Raw genomic sequence first — 24,967 nt, forward strand, 5'->3', positions numbered from 1 at the left:
TCATAGATGTGCTAATGGGAATTAATGATGGCGCTCGCGCCTATTTGCGCGCCCGAAATCGGTGGCGGCGGGGTGGATGGCGGCGGGTGTGGTTGGATGACGTTAGGATATTAATAGATGCACTTACCGAATTAGCAATAGGCGTTCACGGATGCCCTCCAGGGTGTCTAGATGTCTTCCTGGCGTATTTCAAGCGGGGAAAAGAGGTAGTATTATTCTTAGAAATATATTGTGGGGTTCGCGCCTATTTGCGCGCCCGAAATCGGTGGCGGCGGGGTGGATGGCGGCGGGTGTGGTTGGATGACGTTAAGCTATTAATAGATGCACTTACCGAATTAGCAATAGGCGTTCACGGATGCCCTCCAGGGTGTCTAGATGTCTTCCTGGCGTATTTCGAGCGGGGAAAAGAGGTAGTATTATTCTTAGAAATATATTGTGGGGTTCGCGCCTATTTGCGCGCCCGAAATCGGTGGCGGCGGGGTGGATGGCGGCGGGTGTGGTTGGATGACGTTAAGCTATTAATAGATGCACTTACCGAATTAGCAATAGGCGTTCACGGATGCCCTCCAGGGTGTCTAGATGTCTTCCTGGCGTATTTCGAGTGGGGAAAAAAGGTAGTATTATTCTTAGAAATATATTGTGGGGTTCGCGCCTGTTTGCGCGCTTAAAATTAGTGGCGGCGGGGTGGATGGCGGCGGGTGTGGTTGGATGACGTTAAGCCTTTTAAGCTATTATTATCTAGCAGTACCAAAATAAACTGATTGGATCAGTGTACTCGTGATGGCAACTGGTACCACTACATAATTATATTATGTCAAATGAATGTTGTCTTGTAGTCTAACGGTTAGCTCTGCGACCTGCTTTTTTAGTTGCCAGTTCCAGTCCGTGCTGTGAACGTTTCGTCAAGTCTGGTAAAATTTGTCATAATGACAGATACTCTGCAGTATAGTTTAGGCGTACATTATTGAGATTATACATGATTCTACATTGACAGACTAAGTGTTTCTCCGTAATTCTATCAAGTCCTGTGTATAACACTACATTACGCATATTATTCAATAATTGAGGCCTCCAATTCTTCTTCTGTCTCATCACCTCCGTCATCATCTTCCATCTGCACTTCTGAAGTCTGAGCAATATCCAACGCAGGATCCAGAGCGTGTCGCCACAGCTTCTCACAATGAGCACCTAATAATTCCTGAATCTCTGCTTGCGATAATGCATATGCTGAAATTCCTTCGAGTAAATCTTTTGAGGCACCCTCTCTTGCAACCCCATTTTGACGACTTCTCCACCAATCCGCTTTCCAACTGAAAAACGCCAATGCCCGTCGCATCTCCTCTTTAAGTAGCATGACCTCCTCCGATGCACGTTGAGATCTTGCCCTGCTTTTCGCCCATTCAACTCGCATGACATTATCTTCCTCTTCCTCTGAAGCTCCTCCCAGATTGACTGTCCAAATCCAAGAAAGGGTTCGCCGAGTCTCCCCAGATCCGTCTCGCCGAACTCGATTATCATCCAAGAGCGTCAATTCTTCTTCTTCTTCTTCTTCATCCTCCTCGTCGTTGTCTACCCCTTCGCCTTGTCCAAGTGAAGCCTCAGCAACCTGTTCATCGTCCAAGGTCCCTCTGCGACCGGCCTTCTTTCGTATTCTTTCCGGATCCTGATATCCCCTGATATCCTTGTCTTCCAGCTTTTGAAAGGTTTCTTCCCAGTCGCCTGGACCACGCAATGACATGTAGGCAACCCGTGCTGCGCGATACTTCTGGGCGGCAAACCTTGCCCTTTCATGAACACGGTCGATGACAGACGTTGATCGCGTGCCGTCTCGCTGTCCTCTAATGTTCTTTTTCTTGAAGTGAATCATTCTACTCTTGAACTTCAGAATTTGTCGGAGCGTGCTGAGAGAATCTATAAGCTGCGAGTGCCAAAGTTTCTCCTCGACCAACGGAAGCTTGTGAGTTGATATGCAAGATCTGTGAGGTTCTGGAATGGTTGATGGTAGTCGGAGGATAGAGTCTTCAGGATTCTCCGTATTTGTAGTGATAGGATGGTCGGCTTGGTACTGAAGAATGCCTGGCATGTACACGGGCTGCAGTAGCTCCCAAGCACGGATCCGCGTTGACAGTATGTTTCGCTGCTCGGTCAATGACCCGGCCTGTCTGACTGTGGATAAATCACTAACACCCTTGGCAACCTTTTGAATACGACGTCTGGAAGTTAAGTTAGCAGGTATACAATCTGAAGGGGTAGAAGCGGGACTTACTGTGCTTCTTCAAGGTCAAGTCCCTGAGAGATGAACATTGAAGCTGTTGTAGCATGCGGAAATGAGCCGCCCTCAGCAAGGAATGCCGCTTCCGCTTCAGCCAGGTCCTTTTTAACTTGGGCCTCCGAAAGAGCTTTGTTTTTCCGTGTCCATCAGTTCAGCATTCAATGAAACGGAACCGTCACTTACTGTTGTCCGGCATGTCGTACGGATTTGGAACAGTTTTGGGAAAGGTGTCGGCCTCCCATGCCTCACACATGGCCTCCCACTGCTCGACCTTTTCCTTGTGTTCCTTCTGCAGAGACCTTGTCAAGCCACGATGACCCTCTGTTTGAATGTTTCTCTCTGTTATGGCGTTTCGGTACCGTCGTAGCAGGGTCGTACTGAGAGACGAATATTTCTGCCAGTTCCAAAAGCCGAAATGGTCGTCAAGTGTATCCTGCCTTGTACCGGGGCCCTGAGTTTTCGTAGCGTTTGCGAGAGGATTATGTGGACCCCAAACACGCTCAGGGCATTCCCCATCTGTATGACCCACGCCGGGAATCAGATTTAGGGAATATACATGGTGATTTTTCTCCTTGTGCATTCTTTCATGTAGCTTGGGGATTGCTGGAGTGAGGCGGAGGTTTTGCGGGGGTTTGATTTCAGGAGGCCAGTCCTCCTTTATTCTTTTCAACAACTTTGTGAACCACTGGCAGCATACATTGTAGCTAGCCAGCACCAAACAAATAGCTAGCGTCTTCAATGCCATTCCAAAGACGTAATCCATATTGGCATAACTGTCAATAAAGATCAACTCAAAAGTTATAGCTAACGCGCATATATTCAACATACCGCTCGCCTTTTTGCAAATTCCCAACAGAGGTCGGAAATATCATCTCCGAACGGCCGCATATAGCTGCACCAACGCCAGTGTATCGCAAGCCCTTGGAAAACTTGGTGTTGGCCTTTGCGAGGGCTTGAAATCCGACACATGTACTGATCTGAAGCACAAATTTCATTGGAATGGTCACCATGGAACATCGAGTACATACTTACATCTTTCTCGCTTGCCTTGCTCTTCACATAGCTTTCATATTTCTCCTTCTCAATCATATATGCCCACCCCGTTCCAAGCCCAGGATCTTGGGATGGATTTGACACCATCTGGTTTTTCAACCGGAAATTTGCGTCCATGCAAATAAAAACCGCATATAAAAACCTGAATATGGCCAATTAAAGCATGTTATTAGAATAGAGCGGTGAGACTTACTTCTTAGCATCCGGAACACTGCTCCAATCCTCAGGAAGGTTAATTCCCGGATGAGGACAGGTGGGACACCGAATGGCGAGTTCTCCAGGAGCAGTCCCTTCTACTCCTGAGATGCTATGGCCACGACCCGCCCACTTGAGCATGTGAAGATGCCTCCACTGCACAACCATCCGCATTAGTGGCCGATACCGTGAATTTGGAACGTTAATCCCCAGGTTTGTTGTGGTCTTCTCCAGACAACGATAGAAATCATATGTGGAAGCCTTTGTTGTGAGCGCCATCTTGTGCAAGTGTTGAAGGAGCTCAAACGTAGCTACAGTCTTGACGGCCAGTTGGGTTGCTGGATACAGTCGACGTCGAAGAAGTTGAAGATGGGGTGCGATTGCTCTCTGACATTGGCAGTACTGGATGTTGACAGAATGTATTCCATTTGTATGAAGTACTAGCATGCTTCTGTGACAAGGAACCGGCGATTCGCAGTACCCCGCGGAATGGTTGAGCTGGACAATCAGTCCAAGGCTTCTGAGTGACACCTCCGTGAAGTGAGAGCCAGTCCACCTCTGAGGAGATTATTTTGTTAAAAAAATATTACAATCATGGAAATGGGCGAAATACCTCAATACGATGTAATGGATTCAATCTATGCCGCCGTACGCAGCAACTCTGGCAGGTGAGGTCAGGGTAAAAACACTCCTGACACCGGTACTCAGGGACGCCGGGAACGTCTTTTGAACGAGCTACACAATCAGGGCAATGTTTGGCATGGCGAAAGTCTCCACGCCCAGCCCAGCGAATAATCTCTTCAAGGTATGACTGTCGATATGTTTCCTTCCAAACCACATGCGGTCGTTTCTGTTAGATATATAACAATAAATTTGACGGTGTCATCTGGAAATACAGAAGACGCTCACTGATACTTTGCTCCTTTGCTTTTTTTCAGGCTTTCCGGGTTCAAGAGGTGGTTGCACACTTGTCAAATTTTTGTCTTGCTCATTGGCGTGATTGTCGGTTACCACCTCGGAATAAATGGCATTGTCAAAGTCATTGCTGTCCGGATTGAGGTCCAATTCTTCATCGTCAGGCGGAGACCACGATGCCCACTGCAGCCACGAAGTTCCAGCCTCTCGCAGCGGCGAATGTTCAATGCGCGTTGCACGCCTTGATCCCCCAATGCTTCGTATAACGCCTTCGCTGGAGTGCACTGTGTCGGGGTCTTCAAGGTCGTCAATCTCTTCGTAGTATGATCGTTTGAGGTGCGCGTCAGTACCAGTACGCCGGCGCTTGTTGGGCCTCAATGTCATTGATATGAATGAAGGTGATATCCAAAGTTGGTAGTTTTTAATTATGAAGATATCAAATGGCCTTTGCAATGCAAATCGATACTCCAAAAAAACTAGATCACATGAAGAGCGTGTTTGCGCACGTGAACAAGAGACGTGTGCAACTCATCATCAGTAACTCGGTTCAGTAATTGCTAGGGGGCCTGAATCATTTTCTTTAGCCACTCACATGCGATTTTCTGTGCTTTGAAGTACATCTCAATTGCAGATAATCCTGCATGTCACTATTATCTGGCAAGTTTGGCTCGTCCTTTGTTATGCCGGTGACCGGAAAACCCCATGCCTGGGTATACACTATCGCCGGCATGCAGCTGTGCATTATGATCCTATGCATCAGTGGTAGAAAAGTGCTGAATTACCTCCATTATTTTACAGGGCGATACACTCGGCGTGAACTCGATCGTTTTATGTGTTACTTTCAGCATGTATGATGCTGTTGACGAATGGCATCCAAACAATTGGGACGGACAAGGAGGTACACATATATTAGAAGGGGCCGCAGGTGCGCTTGTTATCCCAGCGGCGTTTATATGATATTGACTTATAATAGATGTGGATATTTCTCACCAGAATGCCCATGCGTTGTGTCATATGTGCCGGCTACCCCAGCGATAGTGGTTGGGCACAGCTGATACCCGCCATTGACGGTGACATGTCACCTCTCTTCCAACCGGTGTATCGTAGGGCGGATGCAAAAAGAAGCCAGATGTTGGGGTGATTGCAAAACTGCTTTTCGGAAGGTTGGTACGGGGCAACCTTCGCATCATGTATGCGATTTCTTATCTCCTCTCGCTTGTCGTCTGAAATTGTGCAGCTGTTATGTCCATATGTTGCTATCTACTGCTTCAAAACGGTCCAAAGGCCGCCATGCTTCCAATCGTGACCAAGTAACTTGTAAAAAGCATATACTCCTATCCATTAACCTTTTTTTTTCGACTCGCGTGCTGATTCTTAGCGGTAAAAGCCCCATTGCTACGGTAATATCTTGCGTTTCACGTATGCTGTCCGTCTCATTATAGCATATATATTTGTATAACATCCTGTAGTATACATAAATGCAATTGTTGTGTCACCATAGAAGAGTGGTGGGAGTTCAGGCCTGTTTCACGTCAAAAGCGTGCGGTGATATTGGGGCGGTGATTCTTAGACTGTAATATTCAACCTGTAATATCTTTGGCAGTTCGTTGCTAAATTGTACTAAATTATACATACTAGACGTTAAGGTACACCCCTATCGATTGGAACAGTAACTTCGGAGGGAAGGGCAGAAAGGAAATTGTAACACTTAAGATATCTAAACCTCAAAGATCCAAACGGCGCGATTTCTTAATAGTGGCATCACCATAAATTTGACCATATCTATGATTGGTAGTACACTTGTGATAAAGGTTATACATAACTTTTTCAATGTAGTACATTGGTAGACTTTATATCTGCTCTTTTCTACTCCACCTCGTCCTTGTACGTACGACAATGAGCCACTCAAAATCAATGCTTTTGTTCAATTGAAGGTTGCCATCCGTTTTTGGAAGTACCTATATTTAGATTGTGCTCATTAGATTGGCGATTGAGCAAACCTATTTGCAAATTAAATCTCTTCTCCTTAACTGTCACATCAAAACCACAACCTCTCAATGACCAGACGTTGGCACATCAAGCTCGATCCCTATGAAACAGAGCTTCTTCGTAAGCGACTGTACTACTATGCGTAAGTGTTATCAGTAACAAACATTCCAGTCCCCCCTGACATCATACAGCAACAGAGAGCGTGAGCGTGAAAAGTGCCGTGAATACAAGCGGCGAAAGCTGTATGTAAAAATTTTCTTTCAGTTACAGATACCGTAGACTTAAATCAACAACTTGCAAGGCTTGAACCAAAGACTCCCGAGCAGGCAGCATTGGAGAAGGAGAAGCATAGGGAGGCGCAGGCTCGATATCGTGAGCATCACAGAGAGCTCATCAATTTGCGGGCCCGGAAAGCAAGGTGAGATATACATCATGTCTGTCAAATAAAAGTATTTACTCTGATAACCATACAGATACGAACGAAAAATACTCTCAAGGCGAAACTAACAGTAGCCTCAAATGAGCAGGGATGTATTACATTGAGTGCTAGAGTATAACAAGTACATGCTGTATAAAATTTCTTATTGCGTAACATTTGCGCTACAATGAATGGCCGGCTATGGTGTAATCAATTTTTCATTTAGAACTATGTGCGCATTTCAAATCAACTTGACGGTTTTGTACAATACCAAGGATTGCGTTCGAGCCAAGCCGCCTTAGGTATTCTTGGGTGTTCAAAAATAGACGCTTTCGGCCGACTTAGAATTTAAAAAATTCTACCATGGGCGAAGAGATGTATTTGGTTGATACCAATTAGAAAGTAAACTAGAGCTACTGTACTACTTTTTGCTTTTTGACCACGGATCCTTGCTATCACAATAATCCGCCCACATGTACTTGTATCTGTCTAACACACGGAAGGCAGACTCCATTCGCGCGTCCTCCAGCCGCTCTCTAATCGGAGGCGGATAGGCTGCCAGTGTCGGAGAAGCGGATTGCCGGGGACCAAATACAATACGAGCGGCTTCTCGGTATTCAGGGATGTCATAGGGGCACGGTGGTGTCAGACTGCGCGACTTTGACTGAGAACTTGATGATGATGAGCCAGATGATGATGAAGACATACTGGACTCTGAAGAAACAGAGGATGACCGGGCTGAGACCTCCGGAGTAAGCTGTCGGCGAGAGCTGCTTGCAATAGGCTGGGAAGCAGCGGACAATTTTGAAGAATAGGATGAACGCGTGGGGCGTCGAGCCATGGTGGCTGAGGGTGCAACGGGATCAAATCGATGTTGTCGGCGCCGGCTGCTTGATAAACGAACGCGCGGTGAGGTTCTTTCGTCATCCGCCTTCGCCTTCTGTTTCCCTTTAGCCTGAGATCTGGTGACCATAGGCCTCTGCTGGGCCTGAGACCTGGTCAGCATTGACCTCTGCCTTCCGTTTCCTCTGACAGCGGTGGGCATGCTGGATCCAGAATCCGAGGGAGTGAGCTCTCTGGGGTCGAAGTTGAGCATAGCATCAAGTTCTTCCTCGGACGTCATGCGTGTTGGCGGGGGGATTTGAATTTTGAGAGGGGATTCTTCTTTTTTGACACCGGGATGAGGACTTGGTGTTGATGCCGCAGCTGAGATGAGATAGACATCGCCAGCAGTGCGGCGTTCGTCAAGGAAGAGTTGCAGTGGGCGGGATGGCACGGAGAGAAGGTGGTCAACAGAATAATCTCTGTTGAGTATATGAGGTTGAAGCAAGAGGGCAAAAAGAACAAAACAGACCTATGATCCTGGAGTATCTTGTCAATGGACCCTCGGACGACGAGGACAAATGTAGAAGCGTTCTCCCCTTCTTCCGCATCTGCCATGATATCTATGAGGGAGAAATCTGAGGCAATCAGACATAGACCAGCAGGGTTTTTTGCAGAACACTCACCAAAGACAAGAAAATAGAAGGGAATCGGGTGGGGACCAAGGAGTAGAAGAATAGCAAACCGGTCAACCAAAAATTATTGAATCATTCGGAGTCGGAAACGTCGGATAGTCGGATAATTTCTTGGTGATGAGCGGCGGGACTTGGAACGCAGGGAGTAGAATAATGCTATATGTTTAACCGGGCAAATGTAAATTAGTTACGCTGGGATTAACTAGCGTGTAGACAGCATTTTCAAAAACAACCTCTGTGCTCTCCGCTCCCGCTCTGCGCTCTCTGCTGTCCGCTGCTCCTGCTCTGTCAATTAGTATCACACCAACATGGGTAAAAAGGGTAAAAAGGGAGCATACCATGGCGCTCGCCTGGAATTTTTACTTTCTCAAAAACCTGCATTCCAAAAGGCGACCAGCGAGAAGAATAAGGCCGAAGTCCTGGCAGATATTCAGCGCCGATTTTTCAAGCGCTTTCCACTGGAAAAGCCAGACACCTGGGAACCGACAGCAGAAGAGCTGGACGCGGTCGATGATGACGCACCTGACGAAGAACCTGAAGAGCCTAACAAGGATCTTATGTCGTTAGAGGATTATGAAAAGGCAGTTGAGAAAAGGAAGGAAAGGCAGGCCTTGCTTGCGTCGCGCAGAAATGTACGTAAGACGTCATATGGCTGTGTGAAACTGATTCTGACAGGTGTCATTTTAGAAAATCCGCCGTTGGTTCAAATACCAATACGACAAGGATCATTCTGTCTCCTTGAGCTTAGCCGAGGACCCATATTTCAACCTTATTCAGCAACTCTTTGGAAAGGAATCTAAGAAACCTCGTCTCAAAACTCCGGTGAACTTGTGGAGAAAGGTGCCTGAAAATCATGATCTTATCGAGGCCGAAATAATGGCGATGGTTCCCGCGGTGGATGTCAAAGAACTGGCAAAAACTCGAGACGCTGTCGCTCGACGTTTATTTTCTAGCCTTGACGTAGAGGTTCAGAAACAATGGAAGGAGATTGCGTTGGAGCAGCATGCAAAAGCACTCAAGGAACACGAAAATTATATGACAGAAGGGCCATCACTATCACCTGAAGAACGTCAGCGGTATGCATCATTCCCTTTCACCAAGTACAAATACTAAAGCATAGCAATTCTTATGTAGATGTATTGAATGTCTGACCCGGGTAATGCAGCCCGTCCTTGAGGCGGTATGCAAGATGACGGGTTGGGTTTCAACGTTTATGGCAGGTGGGCCTGAACCCGCGCGAGAGGGTTCCTTGAGCATTGTAAGGTACGTAGTTATCTTCCAGTTGTTTAGAAGATAGCACCTAATAGTTATTCAGCGTACACGCTGGAGTAACCTCCGGTCCCATCAAGATGAATTTTGGTGCCGCAGAACGTGTGCGAATTAAAGAACACACCATTCCGATCTTTACTAGCTACGTTAGAAAATGCTTCAGTGAGTTCTTCGCCAGCTGCCTATTTGCCTTCAATATGTGATGTGTTGGTTCCACAGCTGCTGAAATGAGAAAATCCGTTGCATTGCCCAAAGATAAGGGCTTTGTTCCCTTGAGCCAGTCCCCCAACATCGATAAAGACGCGGTCCATCTCGTTCCCACCGAGGGCGCATCCAAACCTAACCAATCATCCATTGGACAGTCAACAAACGTATCCAATCCACCCCCAGGACAAGCACAAGCCATGGACCACGATTCCACGCTCAAAGAAGGACGGAGGCGAAAAAAGAGGGACCAGTCAGATATTTGGGACGGTTTTATCTCCTTCAGTGACAAAGATCCCAATAGCAGCGATGGCGAGGGATCAATCTTCCATGCAACAACTCCAGAGGTTATACCCTCCCCGCCTGCTTCTCCTGTATTGCGAAGTCAGGATACAATAAGCTCAATAGACGTGCAGCCAATTCAGCATTCTTCCGAGCAACATGGTCGCCAGGCTTCATCGATCTCTCAAACAACACACGTCGCAACGCAGTCATCCGATGGCAGGACTTCATCCTCAACCCAGCCGGTGGCGGTAGCAGGGGCAACAGCCAGCATTACATCAGATGCGAATGTACCTTTGATTTCCCCTCAAGTTTCTCTGACAAATGTGGACAGTGCAGCAGCAAAGAACACGCCCACGGTTGCACAAACCCCTGCGTCACAGGCTACACGCTCTGGGCAATCCGTTGCTGCAACCTTGATCAGCCGTGTTCTCTTTGATACGGCGGGATCGCTTGTCCCAACGTCGTCCGCAGCAAAAACCACTATCACGCCAAAGTCAACTGCACCTCATGCCAATGTCGCGGACGAAAGCGAAGAGGTCCTTGCCCCACAATCAAGCCACCCGTCAGTCTCAATGACGACACACAGCAACCGCGGAGAAGTCTCAGAGGAGTCGCAGAAAGTTGTGGCGAAGCAGAGGGGTGGAAAGCGAAAGGCTATACAAAAGAATGGCGATGGCGTCTCAAAACGGCAGAAAAAGCCCGAGTAAGTACTTACAAATGAACACAATTAACATGCTCACCTCTGTGCAGAAAAACAAAGTCGACATCAGCCAGCAGCGGCGAGAATACTACGCCCCTTGCATCAGACACGAACCATGATAACGCTATGGCTGTCGAGACTCCCGGCGATGCAACCTCCAGCCGCAGACGTAGTACCCGAAGCACTGCTGTAGCAAACGCTCCCACAAGGTGTGTAGTAACATAACTGCCGGTGTTTCCTTTTTAAAAAACTTCCCAACCTTAGACCGTCAGCCACCATTGCTCCCGAGGGTACTGTTATACTTCGCACGGGAAAGACTGCTAAAAAGTCCAAGTTTTGGACCTACGAAGAAGTAGAATCACCTACCAAGTAGAGTCTCCGACAAAGTAGAGTAGATAAATAGGGTATTCAACTGTAATATTGTTAATACTACGCTTAGTTGAATGTAATCTACAACTAGGCTACAAACTCTGTGAAAGTACTTGACACATAATGTAATCAACAACGTATAACATGAATGAGAAATGTGCTGCGACATAGACAAAATGGAAACAGTTCAATAAAAAGACCCAGCGGGGTTCGAACGTTGTGCTGCAATGTTGATGCGTAGTGGACTTCACCACTAGACTATGATTTATTGCGTTGTGCTGATATTGCAAGGTTTTCATTAGAAGCCTACAATTATATTATTTAATGACCCCAGAAATATGTTAATAACAACACTGCCATTTGTCCCCACTCAAAATCGACCCGGTGCGAGCGCCAAAGTCTATTTTGGTATTTGCATCTATTAATAGCTTAACGTCATCCAACCACACCCGCCGCCATCCACCCCGCCGCCACCGATTTCGGGCGCGCAAATAGGCGCGAACCCCACAATATATTTCTAAGAATAATACTACCTCTTTTCCCCGCTCGAAATACGCCAGGAAGACATCTAGACACCCTGGAGGGCATCCGTGAACGCCTATTGCTAATTCGGTAAGTGCATCTATTAATAGCTTAACGTCATCCAACCACACCCGCCGCCATCCACCCCGCCGCCACCGATTTCGGGCGCGCAAATAGGCGCGAACCCCACAATATATTTCTAAGAATAATACTACCTCTTTTCCCCGCTCGAAATACGCCAGGAAGACATCTAGACACCCTGGAGGGCATCCGTGAACGCCTATTGCTAATTCGGTAAGTGCATCTATTAATAGCTTAACGTCATCCAACCACACCCGCCGCCATCCACCCCGCCGCCACCGATTTCGGGCGCGCAAATAGGCGCGAACCCCACAATATATTTCTAAGAATAATACTACCTCTTTTCCCCGCTCGAAATACGCCAGGAAGACATCTAGACACCCTGGAGGGCATCCGTGAACGCCTATTGCTAATTCGGTAAGTGCATCTATTAATATCCTAACGTCATCCAACCACACCCGCCGCCATCCACCCCGCCGCCACCGATTTCGGGCGCGCAAATAGGCGCGAACCCCACAATATATTTCTAAGAATAATACTACCTCTTTTCCCCGCTCGAAATACGCCAGGAAGACATCTAGACACCCTGGAGGGCATCCGTGAACGCCTATTGCTAATTCGGTAAGTGCATCTATTAATATCCTAACGTCATCCAACCACACCCGCCGCCATCCACCCCGCCGCCACCGATTTCGGGCGCGCAAATAGGCGCGAGCGCCATCATTAATTCCCATTAGCACATCTATGACCTCCACCCGCCAAAATCCCGCCAAAAACAACCTAAAAACGGCTTTTCGCGCCCTGCGGGGCCATTTGGTGCATTGTTTGCACCAGCATGGCCCGGCAGACGTTTCGGCAGCTAAATTCCCCTCAACAACCCTCTGAACGTTACTTTTGGGCAGTTGGGGAAGTTGCCCACGTAGACGTTGCCGTGCATTTGGGCAACTGCCCAGTATATAACCGTAAACTAGCTGCTAAGGTTGTGAGAATTCCTATAGTAAAAGCCTCTTCTATGAGCTGATTAAATTTTCATTTGAGTATCATTCGGCCATCGGCTGAGAAGCGGTTGAGCTACTGATTCAAGTCTAAAACTCTACAGCTAAATGGTATAGAAATTTGTTAGTGATTTTCTCAGAGAGGGATCCATACACGATACCTCTGCATGATTAGACATCGCAGTATCCATCCAATCAAATCTTCCACGATGCAGCACATGGAACGACGAACTAAATACAGAAAACATCTTCCGAATTGAGAGCATCCGCATTTCCAACGCGAAACAAACCACCGCGACGGGTGGAAAAATATTAAGTAAGGAGCGTTTGCAGGCTCGGAGATGAAAAAGAGAAATTGAAGGACACATCGGAGTTTGAGACACCGACCGAACGAGGGCGTCAGTGTGTACGAGAATGATCAATGATCTACTGAACATGCCTATCTACGAGGCCTGCGTCTGACCTATCAGGTGGTAGTTTCCGACGCTGACTTGAAGTTGGCTAATCCTCTTCCAAGTTGCATGCCAACAGATGACAACTGAGCTCGGATTTTAAGAGGTAAATTTCAATCAACCGACAATGGATAGTCTCTTTCGAGTAAGTGACTAGCATGGTGGTTAATTAACAATGGACATTAAGAGGAGCGGTGAGTGCCCTACATCAATTTCTGGCTTCTGGAAGTTTAAGCTTGCAGTAAAATTAAATGATCCACGTAGCTCCAAACTCATACGGGAAGGGGTTTGCCAAACTGATTATATACCGGTTTGTAACTCAGCACCACTGTATGCTATTTACACCCAGAAGGGTAGACGGTATTTGGTTGCGGATACCTTTACTATGAGGATAGCCTTGACCGAAGGGGGATCAAAGAGAATGAAGAAAAAAGGTAGATTCCTTATCAATGGATTCAATCCCTAAAATACTCCAAACAGAAAGCTCCACTTGTTGATTCAAGTTGTTTGTATACTAATAACCGGTACCAAGTTTTTACATTTATTTCTGCTCTACTTTACGCAGTTAACCAACAGCCTGTTCCAACTTCAACTTGCGCCGCGTTGTATATTATTTGCTCTAAGTTCCCAAAATCAGTATTCTCTGCAGGTCCAGATTTTGTTAACCATTCAGTCAACTTACAAATTAGCAGTCTTGATCATCAAATCCACAGGGTAGGCATTGTACTCCACCAGGGCCTGTCATACCAGAGAAAAACCGTCAGTTCACTGCATATAATCCAGTCGTTTATAATTAGTTATATTTACAAGCTACAGAGAAGATTATTGACAGAGCTTAGTAAAATTATTTGCTGCATACAATCTATCAGAACTCACCTGTATCCTTTCCAGGGAGGGGACTGGCCATAACGGTGGCCAACATCATGGCGGCAACTAGGGCTTGAAGAGCGATTGAGAAACTTGGGAATTGCATATCGGAATTTAATCTGAGCGAAGCTTGGAGGCAACGATGAAGGTCAGGACTTGGACTGGGACGGATTATATATGTTTTGGCCAAGCTAAAAGAGATACGGAATCCCACATGCCCACGTTATTTTGAGAGAAAATGGAATATCAGAAGGTATCTTAATTTCAACCTCATCATTTTGTCAGTCCTGCCGCAATTCATGTTGTAGCACCTATACTTAGGTATCACCAAAGTTGCAACTTTTCTAAAATAAAACAAAGGAAATCGCGCTTCTCTCTCCAGCGACTTGGCCTGTGACACAGTTTAAAGTCTGTAAATACGTCATTTATCTAGTGTCAGGCTGCATACACCTGGCGTCTGTGTCCCTTGCTAATTTAGGACAACCGAGATACCAGAAGATATTTCAATTGCACACCTGTTTGTCCTATAAAAAGTATCTTTTTGCACCCGTTATCGTAATTTGCTATCCTTGACTATCTCCGAATGTGTATCTACGAGTTACAGCTCGTAGTGCACCGCCTGCATCTTTAAAAAAATGTTGGACTTTTCCCTATACAATGAGGTCAAAAATATCCGTCGGGGCCTGTCATGACTGGTAAGTAGAACCGCCATACACGCTCTATCTTTAGGAATATTAATGCATCATAATTGGAGATGTACACATCAAAGCTTTTATTTGTAAACCTGCCCGTTGTTCTAGAAAGGGAGAGCATCTCTTATGAGTTTCCTGCTATCAAAGACAAGGAAAGCCAACGAAAATACAAATAACTACCCATTTCACCTTCTCTTGCATAAATTGAAATATCTTTTTACAAGATAAAATGACCCAGAAAATCAAAGATTGGCATACAAGAAGAATTCTGCCACTATCTTCCTGTGCAATCACTCGATCCGAATTGAACAACAACAAAATTAACACTTTTAGGGTCAAGAAAAAAGTCCAAGAAATACTGCCTGGCTTTAAACGTCAGCAAATCAAGGATCCTTTACCTGTTTGTGCACAACCCGGGCTTCTAAGCCTGAGGATTTAAGGAAATATCCTGAAAAGTATTAAGACCAAATAGTCATACCAATGCTATCCCCCATTAAAAAAGTCTTCTAACAATTGATACATCACTACAACAGTATGGATCATGTTTCATTGCATCTTGATAACCCGCTTCCTTTTTTACATTTTTGTTCTTTTCCTATTGGTCCGCTTGGTAAAATCCTCCAGAAAGTTTCAATGTCAAACCCTTTGTAAATCGCTTTTCTACGCCTCCAAAGTTAGTATTCTCTGTGACTATGCATTTTATTATCCATTCAGTCACCTTTCGACTCAGCAAGCCGGGTCTCTCCCACAGCCTGGACCTTTAGGTGGGAGGCACTCTCCGAGTCCGCCTGACATATCAAAGAGAAGTCGTCAGTACTTGCTATATTCAAGACGTGTGTAAACAGTCCTTAGGCTTACAAACTACAGAGAGAGTTACACAGAAGTTAGTAAAAGTATGACTGTATACAGTCTATTGGAACTTACTTTCATCCTCTCCGGGGACGGGGCTGGCAATAACAGTAGCTAACATTATTGCAGCAACTATGGCTTTCAGAGCGATTGAGAAACTTGGGAGCTGCATTGTCAAATTATGTTCTGAGTGAAGCTTAGATGTGGTGATGATACAGGTCAGGCCTTGGATTGACGCCTTATATCTATTTTCTAAAAGCTAACGAGACAAGAAAAATTCCATCACACCAGCGCTTTCTTAGGTGATAACGAAATATAAAAAGGTATCTCAATTTCATACCTGATCATTTTATCAATTCTGCCGAAGTCCATCCTTATGCTGGTTCTTCCGATATAATTAGTTACCTACCTACAAAGGCGTATGTTTTGAAAATAAATCAAGTGAATTTGCCTCATTAGAGGTTAGATTGTGTAGATACCACCGTATATATAATGTCAACCTCGGACTTTGTGTAGCACAGAGGACAGTGGATCCAGTGCTTCATATGGGTGCAGCAGCGTGCTATTAGTATGCATACATCCACTGGCGACAGCTTAAAAATGTCTCAAACTTTCCATAGCAGCGGCCGTCATCATGACATGTACGTTTGTCCGAAGCAAATGAATAACCATAGTCTCGCTACTTCAGAAGCAACCAGCTCATCAAAAGATATCATCATCGTATACTTGCTAGTTCTGTAAAAAGCACATTCTGCAGCAGTTTTTTTGTGATTTCACTATGTTTATCTATCTCCGAATGTATATCTACGTGCATTAGCTCATACTGCACTGCAAGTAACACTGTTTGATATACCAATGCAGTGGCAGAAATTCTCCGAGTAGGTTAACGATATCGGCTAGGCCCTGGCTTGAGTCCTCGACTGCATCGCCATACTTACCCGCTCTATTCTTGGAGCATAAGTTTGATTCATTACTATACGAAGTTACACATGAAAGTTTTCGCTGGGTAAATCTAACTTCCCCTTGAAAGGAAGAAAATACTCTGGCCTTTTCTGTCCACAGACCTTTTCTGTCAACATCGATGAAAATCAATAGAAATACAAATAACTAGCTACTCATTTATATGTCAGTTCAATGGAGATATCAATCTGTCTGTTTTATTTTGAACACAACAACATCAGTGATATCTTAAGCAATTCGGTGATTCAGAGAACTATTTCTTCATAGCATATGAGCTGGGCTAGTAAGATAGCTCCAGCGTATCAAAAAGAAGGACAAAGCAGAGCACCCAATCAGATAATAATAACGACAGGAGTATCAATGGTGGACTGGAACATCACCAAAAAAGCTGCGCTGTCCGTGGTTTATGTCAACGACATTAAGTGGGGATTTCCGGCCAGCTCTATGATGCGTGTGGCCCGAGACCTCCCGAGAGTGACTGTGTATTGATACACGGAGTTGAGAGTCCTCGTTGGCAGCTCCAAACGGTACTGCATTGAGCTTTCAGCGTGACATTTAGATGCGGATTTTTCAGTTACGATATCTTTTTCTAGGAATAAAATTTTAACTTCTTCAGCTAACGCTAAACATAAATTGAATGTAAGAACATCGATTCAACTTCGACGGGACTGCTTTAATGTGGCTTGGCGCCTAATTCAAACCTGATTCAAACTGCGCCTGAAAGTTTGAGACATGTGTCACGTGACTGCCTAACAGCTGGCACCGTGCTGCATTTTCTCCTTGCAAACTGCGTTGAACCCAAGTTGAACCGGCATCCGACTCTGAGTACAGCTTTGGTCACAGCACCCCTTTGCCATAAATCACTCTTCTAATCTTTCGACTCGCGGCCCTGGACAGAATTCTAGAAGGTGCAACTCCGGGGTTTGATTTCGTCGATGGTGTCAAAGCAATGGGATCTAAATCCCGCACTGTGGTTCGCAGAAACTCGAGATATAAACTGTGTGGGATTTGCAACCTTGGTTTTCTGTTGTTTTTATTATTTTCTTAGCAAGCTCGCTTAACAACAATGCATTGTGGGCAGTTTGGTTCATTGGGCCTACCTAGAGTCGGCTGCGAAGGTTGTCTGTCTTGGTGGAGTCCTCCGGGGACATGAACATTATTCAATGAACTAGAAGATAGTTGAAAACAGGGCTACTCCTATAAGAAGATCACTTATTCATTTTCGGGATCTCTAGCGGCTGTTGCATACGGCTGACAACCTTTTCAGTTCTGTCCCATGTGGCCATATGTGACGCGGAAAGGCGAACGATAAGGCGCTTACTTTTTGTCTATCCAACTATAATTTTTATTCACCTAAAACTTGGATGGCATGCCTTGGACCCTTGGAAAAAACTCACGCAACCCCTTGTTTAGGGCTTAAAACGGCGGCTCAGATGCGGAAAGCATGTTTATTTCAATCCTCTGTCGGTTTATCTTTAATGACCAACTCACAACCTCTCTGTTGCCTTGTATTGCCCAGGTCTGATGCGAGTTCCCGGAGAATATCGAATCACCACATCCATGGCGCCATAAATCAGTGAGCAACAGTTTGCTTCGATATGTTGGTAAATGAATAAGCTCGGTGCGAGTGGTCGGAAGGATATTGTACAATATACCAAAGGGTTTGATACCGGCCGTGGTAGCATATTGTGGCCATGTCGTTTAACCGCTCTATTTCGGACGAAGCTCGGTGCGACGAAACGGATGGAAGCAAAAGAAAGTCTAATCGTCGACGAAAGAGCGCTTGTAAATTTGAAATGAGTGCATTAAATCAATGGTACGTTGTAATTTGATGTAGAAGTGCTTCTATTGGTTTATAACATATCATTCATTCAAGGTAACCAACTTTGCAGCATCATGTCCCACACCTCTGTGTACTGCGCAATGGCGCAGGGACTTTTCTCCACCACATGGCTCATCAATCACAGACCCCGTTGAAGGACGGACTGGTTCTCTTTTAAACCCTTATTTTGAACCTTTATATATTTTGGCAGCCACCTCTATTTCAAGTCTGACTTGTGTTTTTCCTACGTTCGAAGGACAAAAGGACTCTGCACAGCTATGCGCTTAACCTCTTCGTTTTCCATCCTCGCTTTACTCTCGGCGGTACTCGCCCACCCTGGGGAGATTGAAGAGCATGATACCCCTGCAAAACACGAATTCCTGCGCTATGCGCAACGCTCTATTGCCGACTGCAAACAACCGCTTTACCTTGAAGGATACGAGACTGCCGCCGTGCAGCGTCGTGCCAACCTTGCCAAGGTCCTTCGTGAAGAACGCGGCCTTCCTTCGCGAGAATTCCTTGACAAGCGTGACTTCGAAACTGTGCTCAACACCAGCCACCACTCCAACAAAACCAACCTTTCTCTCCTCAGCCCATCCAAGGATATCTTCACCGGAGAGTTGCAATGTGTTCTTCAGTCCGAGACTACCGAGGGTCCTTACTGTATGTAAAATTCCTCCTAAACCAACATTCCTTTACTGATAATCTGTCTCAAGACGTCAAGGGAGAGCTGATCCGTACAAATATCCGGGAGCGCCAGAAGGGCATTCCCCTTTATATTGATTACCAGATTGTGGACGTCAATACTTGCAAACCTGTACCAAACGTTCACCTTGATTCGTGGCACAGTGAGTCTCTCACTGTACGATAGTTTCACTTCCCAAATATTAATATCGAGATTTCAAGCAAATGCAACTGGTGTTTACGCTGGTGTTGTCGCACGTGGAAACGGCAATATCAACGACCTCTCGAATATTGTCAGTGAAGACTTCCAATAAACAGTATTAATTATCTGTTTACCGTTAATAATTTCCTTCTAGAATGCCACCTTTGCTCGTGGAATCACCAAGACTGACCGTCATGGCGTTACATTCTTAGAGACACTCTTTCCTGGACATTACACAGGACGTACCACCCACATTCATGTCCTTGTTACTGTTAATGCCACAGTCGCAAGAAACGGAACTCTTATTGGCGGGAACGTTGCACACGTCGGTCAAGTACGCTGTTAAACTTCATACCCGCCATTCATCCACTCATAAATTGATAAACTCGATAGGTCTTCTTCGACCAAGATCTGATCAATAAGGTCGAGGCCTATTCTCCATACACGACCAATCAGCAACCGCTTCTGCTCAATAAGGACGACTTTATCTTTGCTGAAGAAGCAGCCTCTTCTGACCCAGTGCTCAACTATGTCTGGCTCGGCAGCAAGCCGACAGACGGCATTCTCGCGTGGATCACGATCGGCATCGACACAAAGGCAAGCTACAACCCGTCGGCTGCTGTCTTCTGGACAAAGAATGGCGGCGTCGTTAACCCTGACGCTCCCTCTGGCCCACCAGGAGGCCCTGGAGGTCCCGGTGGACCACCCCCTAGTGGCTTCCCTACTGGCCTCCCTCCCCCTAGCAGCACTGTCTCAGCGACCTCTGATCCGACATCTACTTCTGCTTGAATTTACAATGGCGGACGACTAATATGGAACCTCCTTTCACACTGTACGTAGCAGCTAGGTACTGGCTGGTACACGGTGGTTGTAAATATAAACTTTTATGTTCTGAAATTGGAGTAAATGACTGAAGTGATTCCAGTCTGTCGCGTGCTTTACCTGTTCTGCATAGACTGCGCATTGGAATTCGGATTTCTTCTTTGTATGTGCCTGGTTCTCGTGCTGTATTTCAATATAATTCTGCAGACTTCCCGCGGAATGTATACTGTGCTCGGACTTGCTGATATCCTGTGCCAACCACCCGTTGGATCAAAGGATATGTACACGCGACCCAAGCTTTCGATATTGCACGATCACGGAACTCCAGTGATACAAGATACAGCGCCAATCCTTTACAGATATTTACTTCCTTGTATGCATAATCATACATTCAATCCGAAGCCTGCCCGTTTGAGGCCCCGACGGACCGAATGTCCTCCACCACCGCCATCACATGCCCACACTCGCAATACGACATAGACCATAGCCGTACTCTCACTCCCCACAGCACCTTGACTCGTTCCAAAAATAAACGCGTCGTTCTGCACCCATTTCCCAATCTTGCCAAAGATGAAAGCAAAACAAATGGCACTTTGGCTTCTCCTGTCAGATCACTCTTCAATCACCTTCTGGCAGACTTAAATTTATCCCGGCACGTAATCATTCCTTCCTTACGTTCTGTTTGCAGTCAGTCAGTTGCCAGTTGGATGGTATATAAGCAGCGCACCGGGCATGGAAGATGAATACTCGTTGCCATCTCAAGCTACTCGAGCATTAAATATGCTTCTCCCACTTCTCATTTTTCTGCTGCCCAGTCTACCTTTTTCTGCCAGCCTCAGCGTCACAAGGTCTACAGATTCGTCGGCGTCGCTCGTCGGGCCCTCAGTAACACTCGATTGTACGCACCCTAGCACTCTTCGCAAAAGCTAACTGATATACGTTACTAGATGGGACGTTCAACGGGCAGAGTGACGAAACGACGGGTATAATATCTTTCCGTGGTGTACGCTTCGCAGATGCTCCAACTGGTGATCTAAGATGGAGAGAGGCAGTATCTCCACCTTCGAAACATCTTGGAAAAGTTGATGCAACAAAGGTATTATTGAACATTGATTGGCCCCCTCTTCCTGAGAAATAAATTTGAACATATGTTTTGTCTCTAGTTTGCAGACGGGTGCATTGAAACGCCTCAAAGCTCGGTTACAGCGGGAACGTCAGAAGACTGTCTATTTGGAAATGTACCTTCCTGGATTTCGAAACTACCTTGTTCCCTGTGCTGAACCGTTCGATTTATCCAGGTGTTCATTCCTATCAACACTACTGTTAACGACCGGCTTCCTATCTTGGTGTGGTTCCATGGTGCGGATTACTGTACACTTGTCTTCACTGGGCTGATAAGTTTGATCTTTTTAGGCGGCGGTTTCCAACAAGGCAACACTCATAATGCTCCCCCGGAGCTCATCATGCAATCGTCGACGCAGCCACTGATATTTGTCTCTTTCGAATATCGGCTGGGGCAATTCGGGTTTCTTGGTGAGATGAATCACATCAAGCAGGAACATCATCTAATAGTTTACAATAAGGCGGACACCAGATCAGGGAGGACGGAGTAACAAATGCCGGTCTATTAGATCAGGTACGTTTTATCAATATGAACGAAAGTGTTCGGAGAGTTTTACCGCTGAGTTAGAGAACTGCGTTAAGATGGCTGCAAAGATACATTGGAAAATTCGGAGGCGATAAAAAGTAAGCCAGTGTCTCTTTATGTATTGTGGGAAATTCATTCATCAAGCGCCCAAATAGGCGGGTAACCATCTGGGGTGAATCTGCTGGTGCAGGGTCTACTATGTTCCAGGTAATCAATTCTCCACGCCGTCCAGGGGGTTAAAGAAAATAAATTCTCCTATGTTTCTCTGTCCAGCTTGTCGCAAAAGGTGGCGACAACGAGGGCCTTTTCCATGCCGCCATGGGCGACAGTCCGTCGATGAGCTTCACTCCCGAGTTTGACCAAGCATACGACGAAGGAATATTCCAGCAGTTCGCAGATCTCGCGTACGCCTCTCAGTCTACTGAACCTCCTATTACTTCTCAGTAATCTTTCATCTCACTATCTAGGGGTTGCGCTGATAAAGGCGATGATACATTGGAATGCCTCCGCGCGGCAAGCTCGCAAGCACTCACCCTCGCAGGAAGCCAGCTTCTCGCTGCACGCCCTTCAACCCTCTTCGTCTTCGCACCGATATTCGACGAGACTTTCATCAACGAACGTCCCGTAGAAGCCTTCAAAGCCGGGCGCTTCTCCAACGTACCGGTGCTCTTCGGGTCCAACACCAACGAGGGCGCCAACTGGTCTGCATCGCTCAAAGACGCAGCAGCAAACACTTCAATGCCAAACGCGACGGAGGTCACCGTGTTCAATTTCTTGCTAGGACAATATGCCAGTTTGACCAATGAGTCGTTTGCTCGCGCGATGGATTTGTACCCGTTAGAGACGTTTGGAAACTCTTTCAGTTTACAAGGGCAGCAGATGTATGGAGAGGCCCGGTATATTTGTACAGCAGCCATGATAACTGGTGCTGCAGCTCAGAAAAACAAAGCATATCAGTTCCAGTATGTCAAATATATCTTTCTTTTTGCACCTCTTATCTTATCATGTTTATCAGCTACAATAATCCTCACTTGGGATCAAATCACGGAGCGGAGCTGGATGCATTCTTCTCCCCGCCTTCAAACTCAGACAGTTCTGACCAAGATCTCTTCTCAAAAATGAGAGAATTCTGGACATCATTCGTCACCACAGGAATACCTACCTCGACAGACAGCACCACTTGGACGGTAAGCCCACCTCTATTTATTTATTCCGATTTCTAAAAAAGTTATTGTAGCCTGTAAGCGACAGTCTTGGTAATCCACGCATTCTCCTCCAGCCCAATGGCATTGCTATGGAGCAATTAGGATCACTCAGCGATAGATGTACTTTCTGGCATAGTCTTAGCAGTGAGATCCAGACTTAAGCTTGGGCCTGTTTTGACTTGATAGGTAGCAAAATATACATACTCTATGTCTTTTTTTTTCGGTCTAAAATGACTGATAAATTTTGGATTAGAGCCCCTAACCAGGGAAACGCGTCGCGTTCAGGTGGTCGCGTCGTGGTGTGACTTGAAACATAAATGACGTCATACGCTAACTTTAAGCTCCGATGCCAATCAAGACCACACAGTGTCACACCGCCACTGCCACGCTGTCATATGTTGCGGGCGAGGCAGAGACATTCCCCAGCCACCGCAGATAAGATTTGTTTTGGACTTGTTAAAATCCACCAGATGATAGTTGATGATATTAGTTACATTTTGGATATGATACAGCTTTGGGTATAGTACAGTGTTATTTTACATTCCTCCAACGGTGATCGTACACAGGATTGCCACTCATTCAGAGTCGACTAGCTGGTCTTCACAATCCTCATACTGGCGAGAACAGACCATCAGCACAAAGTTTACAAAATGTAATTTTAAATCACCAACCTCATTTTTCCAAACATCCATAACCTCTCTCGTCTCCTCCATAAGGGAATCGCCCATATCACTCACATCCGTCCCATACCCCGTTTGTTCACACAGTAAACAACACCCTTTGGCAAGGGCGTGTTGTTGAGCACTGATACGCTGTGCGAGCCCAGGATTGTTCCGCCCACATTCAGCTTTATACCGCCGGACAGCGTCCGCCATTACTTTATCGATGGCCTTCAAAGCCTCCTCGGCGAGCTCCACAGCGTGCTCCGAGCGTTCATCAGTGGATGGATCCTTGGCCTCCTCAACGAGGGTCATAGTTGGTGGGTATAACGAGGTCGCAGAAGACCCTGAAATGGGGCGGTCATGATGGGCATTGACCTCATCAATGAACTCATCCACAAGGTTGTAGAGGATGGTATAGGAGACTCTGCCTAAGCCAGGTAGTCTTTTGCGTGTGTTGGGCACTTTGGCGTTCAAACAAGTCTTTTGAAAAGGAGAGAAAATTTAGAGGAAGATGACGACATGGAAGAGGTGCGACTCACCAGTAATGCAGTATGCACATATTCAAGCTCATTGAGCCAGTCGAGGTACAGCTCCGTCTCGAGAAGCTTGATTTTCTTCGACCCCTTTCGCTTCATCACAGCCGCCTTGGCAGAGTGCATCAGACGCCTGACCAACAGTCGAGGAGAGATTTCATCTACAAAGTACACAAGTTCAGCTGACGGCACACATCGAAGCACACCATCAACTGAGTCGCAGTACCTCTAGGCAAAGTCTTCAGAGCCGTAATCGCATCGTGGTTGGCGGGTTGGGCGACGATGCGCCGCAGAATCTTCTCCAGGTCCATCTCCTTTGATGGGCTTTTAGGAGTATCTACACGTTCTGTACCAAAGTTGTTAGATTGATATTGATAAAGCGGGTGGCCCGTACGTACGGCGTTTCCGAGGTGACTTCCATACGCTAGGGGAGGACGAAGGTGAACTCTCATCTTCGTCAAGGGTGCGGTATCGTTTCCGCACTGGCGTCTGAAAGAGCTCTGTATCGCTGGAGCATGGTAGTTTGCGAGGGGAAACACTTTGCAGACGGGTGGAAGGCATAGATGGTACAAGGCAAAGTGACAACAATGGACTGATGGCATTCAACAAAGTAAATGACTTCTTTAGGGCAAGCTCACACGCGTTTCAACAGCACGTGACTCTCCTCCAATGGCATCCCACCAAACAAGGGACGCGTCAAACACGCCTTTCGGGAACTTTTTGTGCCACATTCTCAGAGAGGGTTTTCATTAACAAAATAGCATTTAGTACTTTACAGAGTCTAG

General features: G+C 46.2%; 7 protein-coding genes across 7 annotated transcripts; 4 read left to right on the forward strand and 3 right to left on the reverse strand.

Annotated features, from left to right (window-relative positions):
- Positions 1-1,051: 1,051 nt before the first annotated feature.
- Positions 1,052-4,819, reverse strand: JR316_0006761 (uncharacterized protein; the record flags this gene model as incomplete). The annotated part of the gene is made up of 8 exons (XM_047892506.1): positions 1,052-2,213; positions 2,267-2,399; positions 2,456-3,045; positions 3,101-3,249; positions 3,305-3,467; positions 3,519-4,078; positions 4,233-4,370; positions 4,430-4,819. The coding sequence occupies 8 exons, from the start codon at positions 4,817-4,819 to the stop codon at positions 1,052-1,054; spliced, it is 3,285 nt and encodes a 1,094-aa protein (XP_047747788.1).
- Positions 4,820-6,492: 1,673 nt separating this feature from the next.
- Positions 6,493-6,846, forward strand: JR316_0006762 (uncharacterized protein; the record flags this gene model as incomplete). The annotated part of the gene is made up of 2 exons (XM_047892507.1): positions 6,493-6,544; positions 6,695-6,846. 2 exons carry the CDS (start codon positions 6,493-6,495, stop codon positions 6,844-6,846), a joined length of 204 nt encoding a protein of 67 aa, XP_047747789.1.
- A 417-nt stretch (positions 6,847-7,263) lies between these two features.
- Positions 7,264-8,282, reverse strand: JR316_0006763 (uncharacterized protein; the record flags this gene model as incomplete). Its single annotated transcript, XM_047892508.1, has 2 exons — positions 7,264-8,146; positions 8,197-8,282. The coding sequence occupies 2 exons, from the start codon at positions 8,280-8,282 to the stop codon at positions 7,264-7,266; spliced, it is 969 nt and encodes a 322-aa protein (XP_047747790.1).
- A 385-nt stretch (positions 8,283-8,667) lies between these two features.
- JR316_0006764 (uncharacterized protein) lies at positions 8,668-11,190 on the forward strand (the record flags this gene model as incomplete). The annotated part of the gene is made up of 7 exons (XM_047892509.1): positions 8,668-8,991; positions 9,047-9,435; positions 9,494-9,622; positions 9,675-9,790; positions 9,848-10,820; positions 10,868-11,026; positions 11,082-11,190. The coding sequence occupies 7 exons, from the start codon at positions 8,668-8,670 to the stop codon at positions 11,188-11,190; spliced, it is 2,199 nt and encodes a 732-aa protein (XP_047747791.1).
- Positions 11,191-18,704: 7,514 nt separating this feature from the next.
- On the forward strand, positions 18,705-20,101 carry JR316_0006765 (uncharacterized protein; the record flags this gene model as incomplete). Its single annotated transcript, XM_047892510.1, has 5 exons — positions 18,705-19,089; positions 19,143-19,274; positions 19,333-19,403; positions 19,467-19,646; positions 19,706-20,101. The coding sequence occupies 5 exons, from the start codon at positions 18,705-18,707 to the stop codon at positions 20,099-20,101; spliced, it is 1,164 nt and encodes a 387-aa protein (XP_047747792.1).
- A 1,879-nt stretch (positions 20,102-21,980) lies between these two features.
- Positions 21,981-23,148, forward strand: JR316_0006766 (Lipase 1; the record flags this gene model as incomplete). Its single annotated transcript, XM_047892511.1, has 5 exons — positions 21,981-21,989; positions 22,056-22,186; positions 22,250-22,744; positions 22,798-22,969; positions 23,020-23,148. The coding sequence occupies 5 exons, from the start codon at positions 21,981-21,983 to the stop codon at positions 23,146-23,148; spliced, it is 936 nt and encodes a 311-aa protein (XP_047747793.1).
- Positions 23,149-23,562: 414 nt separating this feature from the next.
- Positions 23,563-24,743, reverse strand: JR316_0006767 (uncharacterized protein; the record flags this gene model as incomplete). Its single annotated transcript, XM_047892512.1, has 5 exons — positions 23,563-23,601; positions 23,659-24,129; positions 24,189-24,343; positions 24,409-24,528; positions 24,581-24,743. The coding sequence occupies 5 exons, from the start codon at positions 24,741-24,743 to the stop codon at positions 23,563-23,565; spliced, it is 948 nt and encodes a 315-aa protein (XP_047747794.1).
- Between the last annotated feature and the right edge of the window lie 224 nt (positions 24,744-24,967).

Source organism: Psilocybe cubensis, chromosome 6, assembly GCF_017499595.1.
Source record: "Psilocybe cubensis strain MGC-MH-2018 chromosome 6, whole genome shotgun sequence".
NCBI classification, from domain to species: Eukaryota; Fungi; Basidiomycota; class Agaricomycetes; order Agaricales; family Agrocybaceae; genus Psilocybe; species Psilocybe cubensis.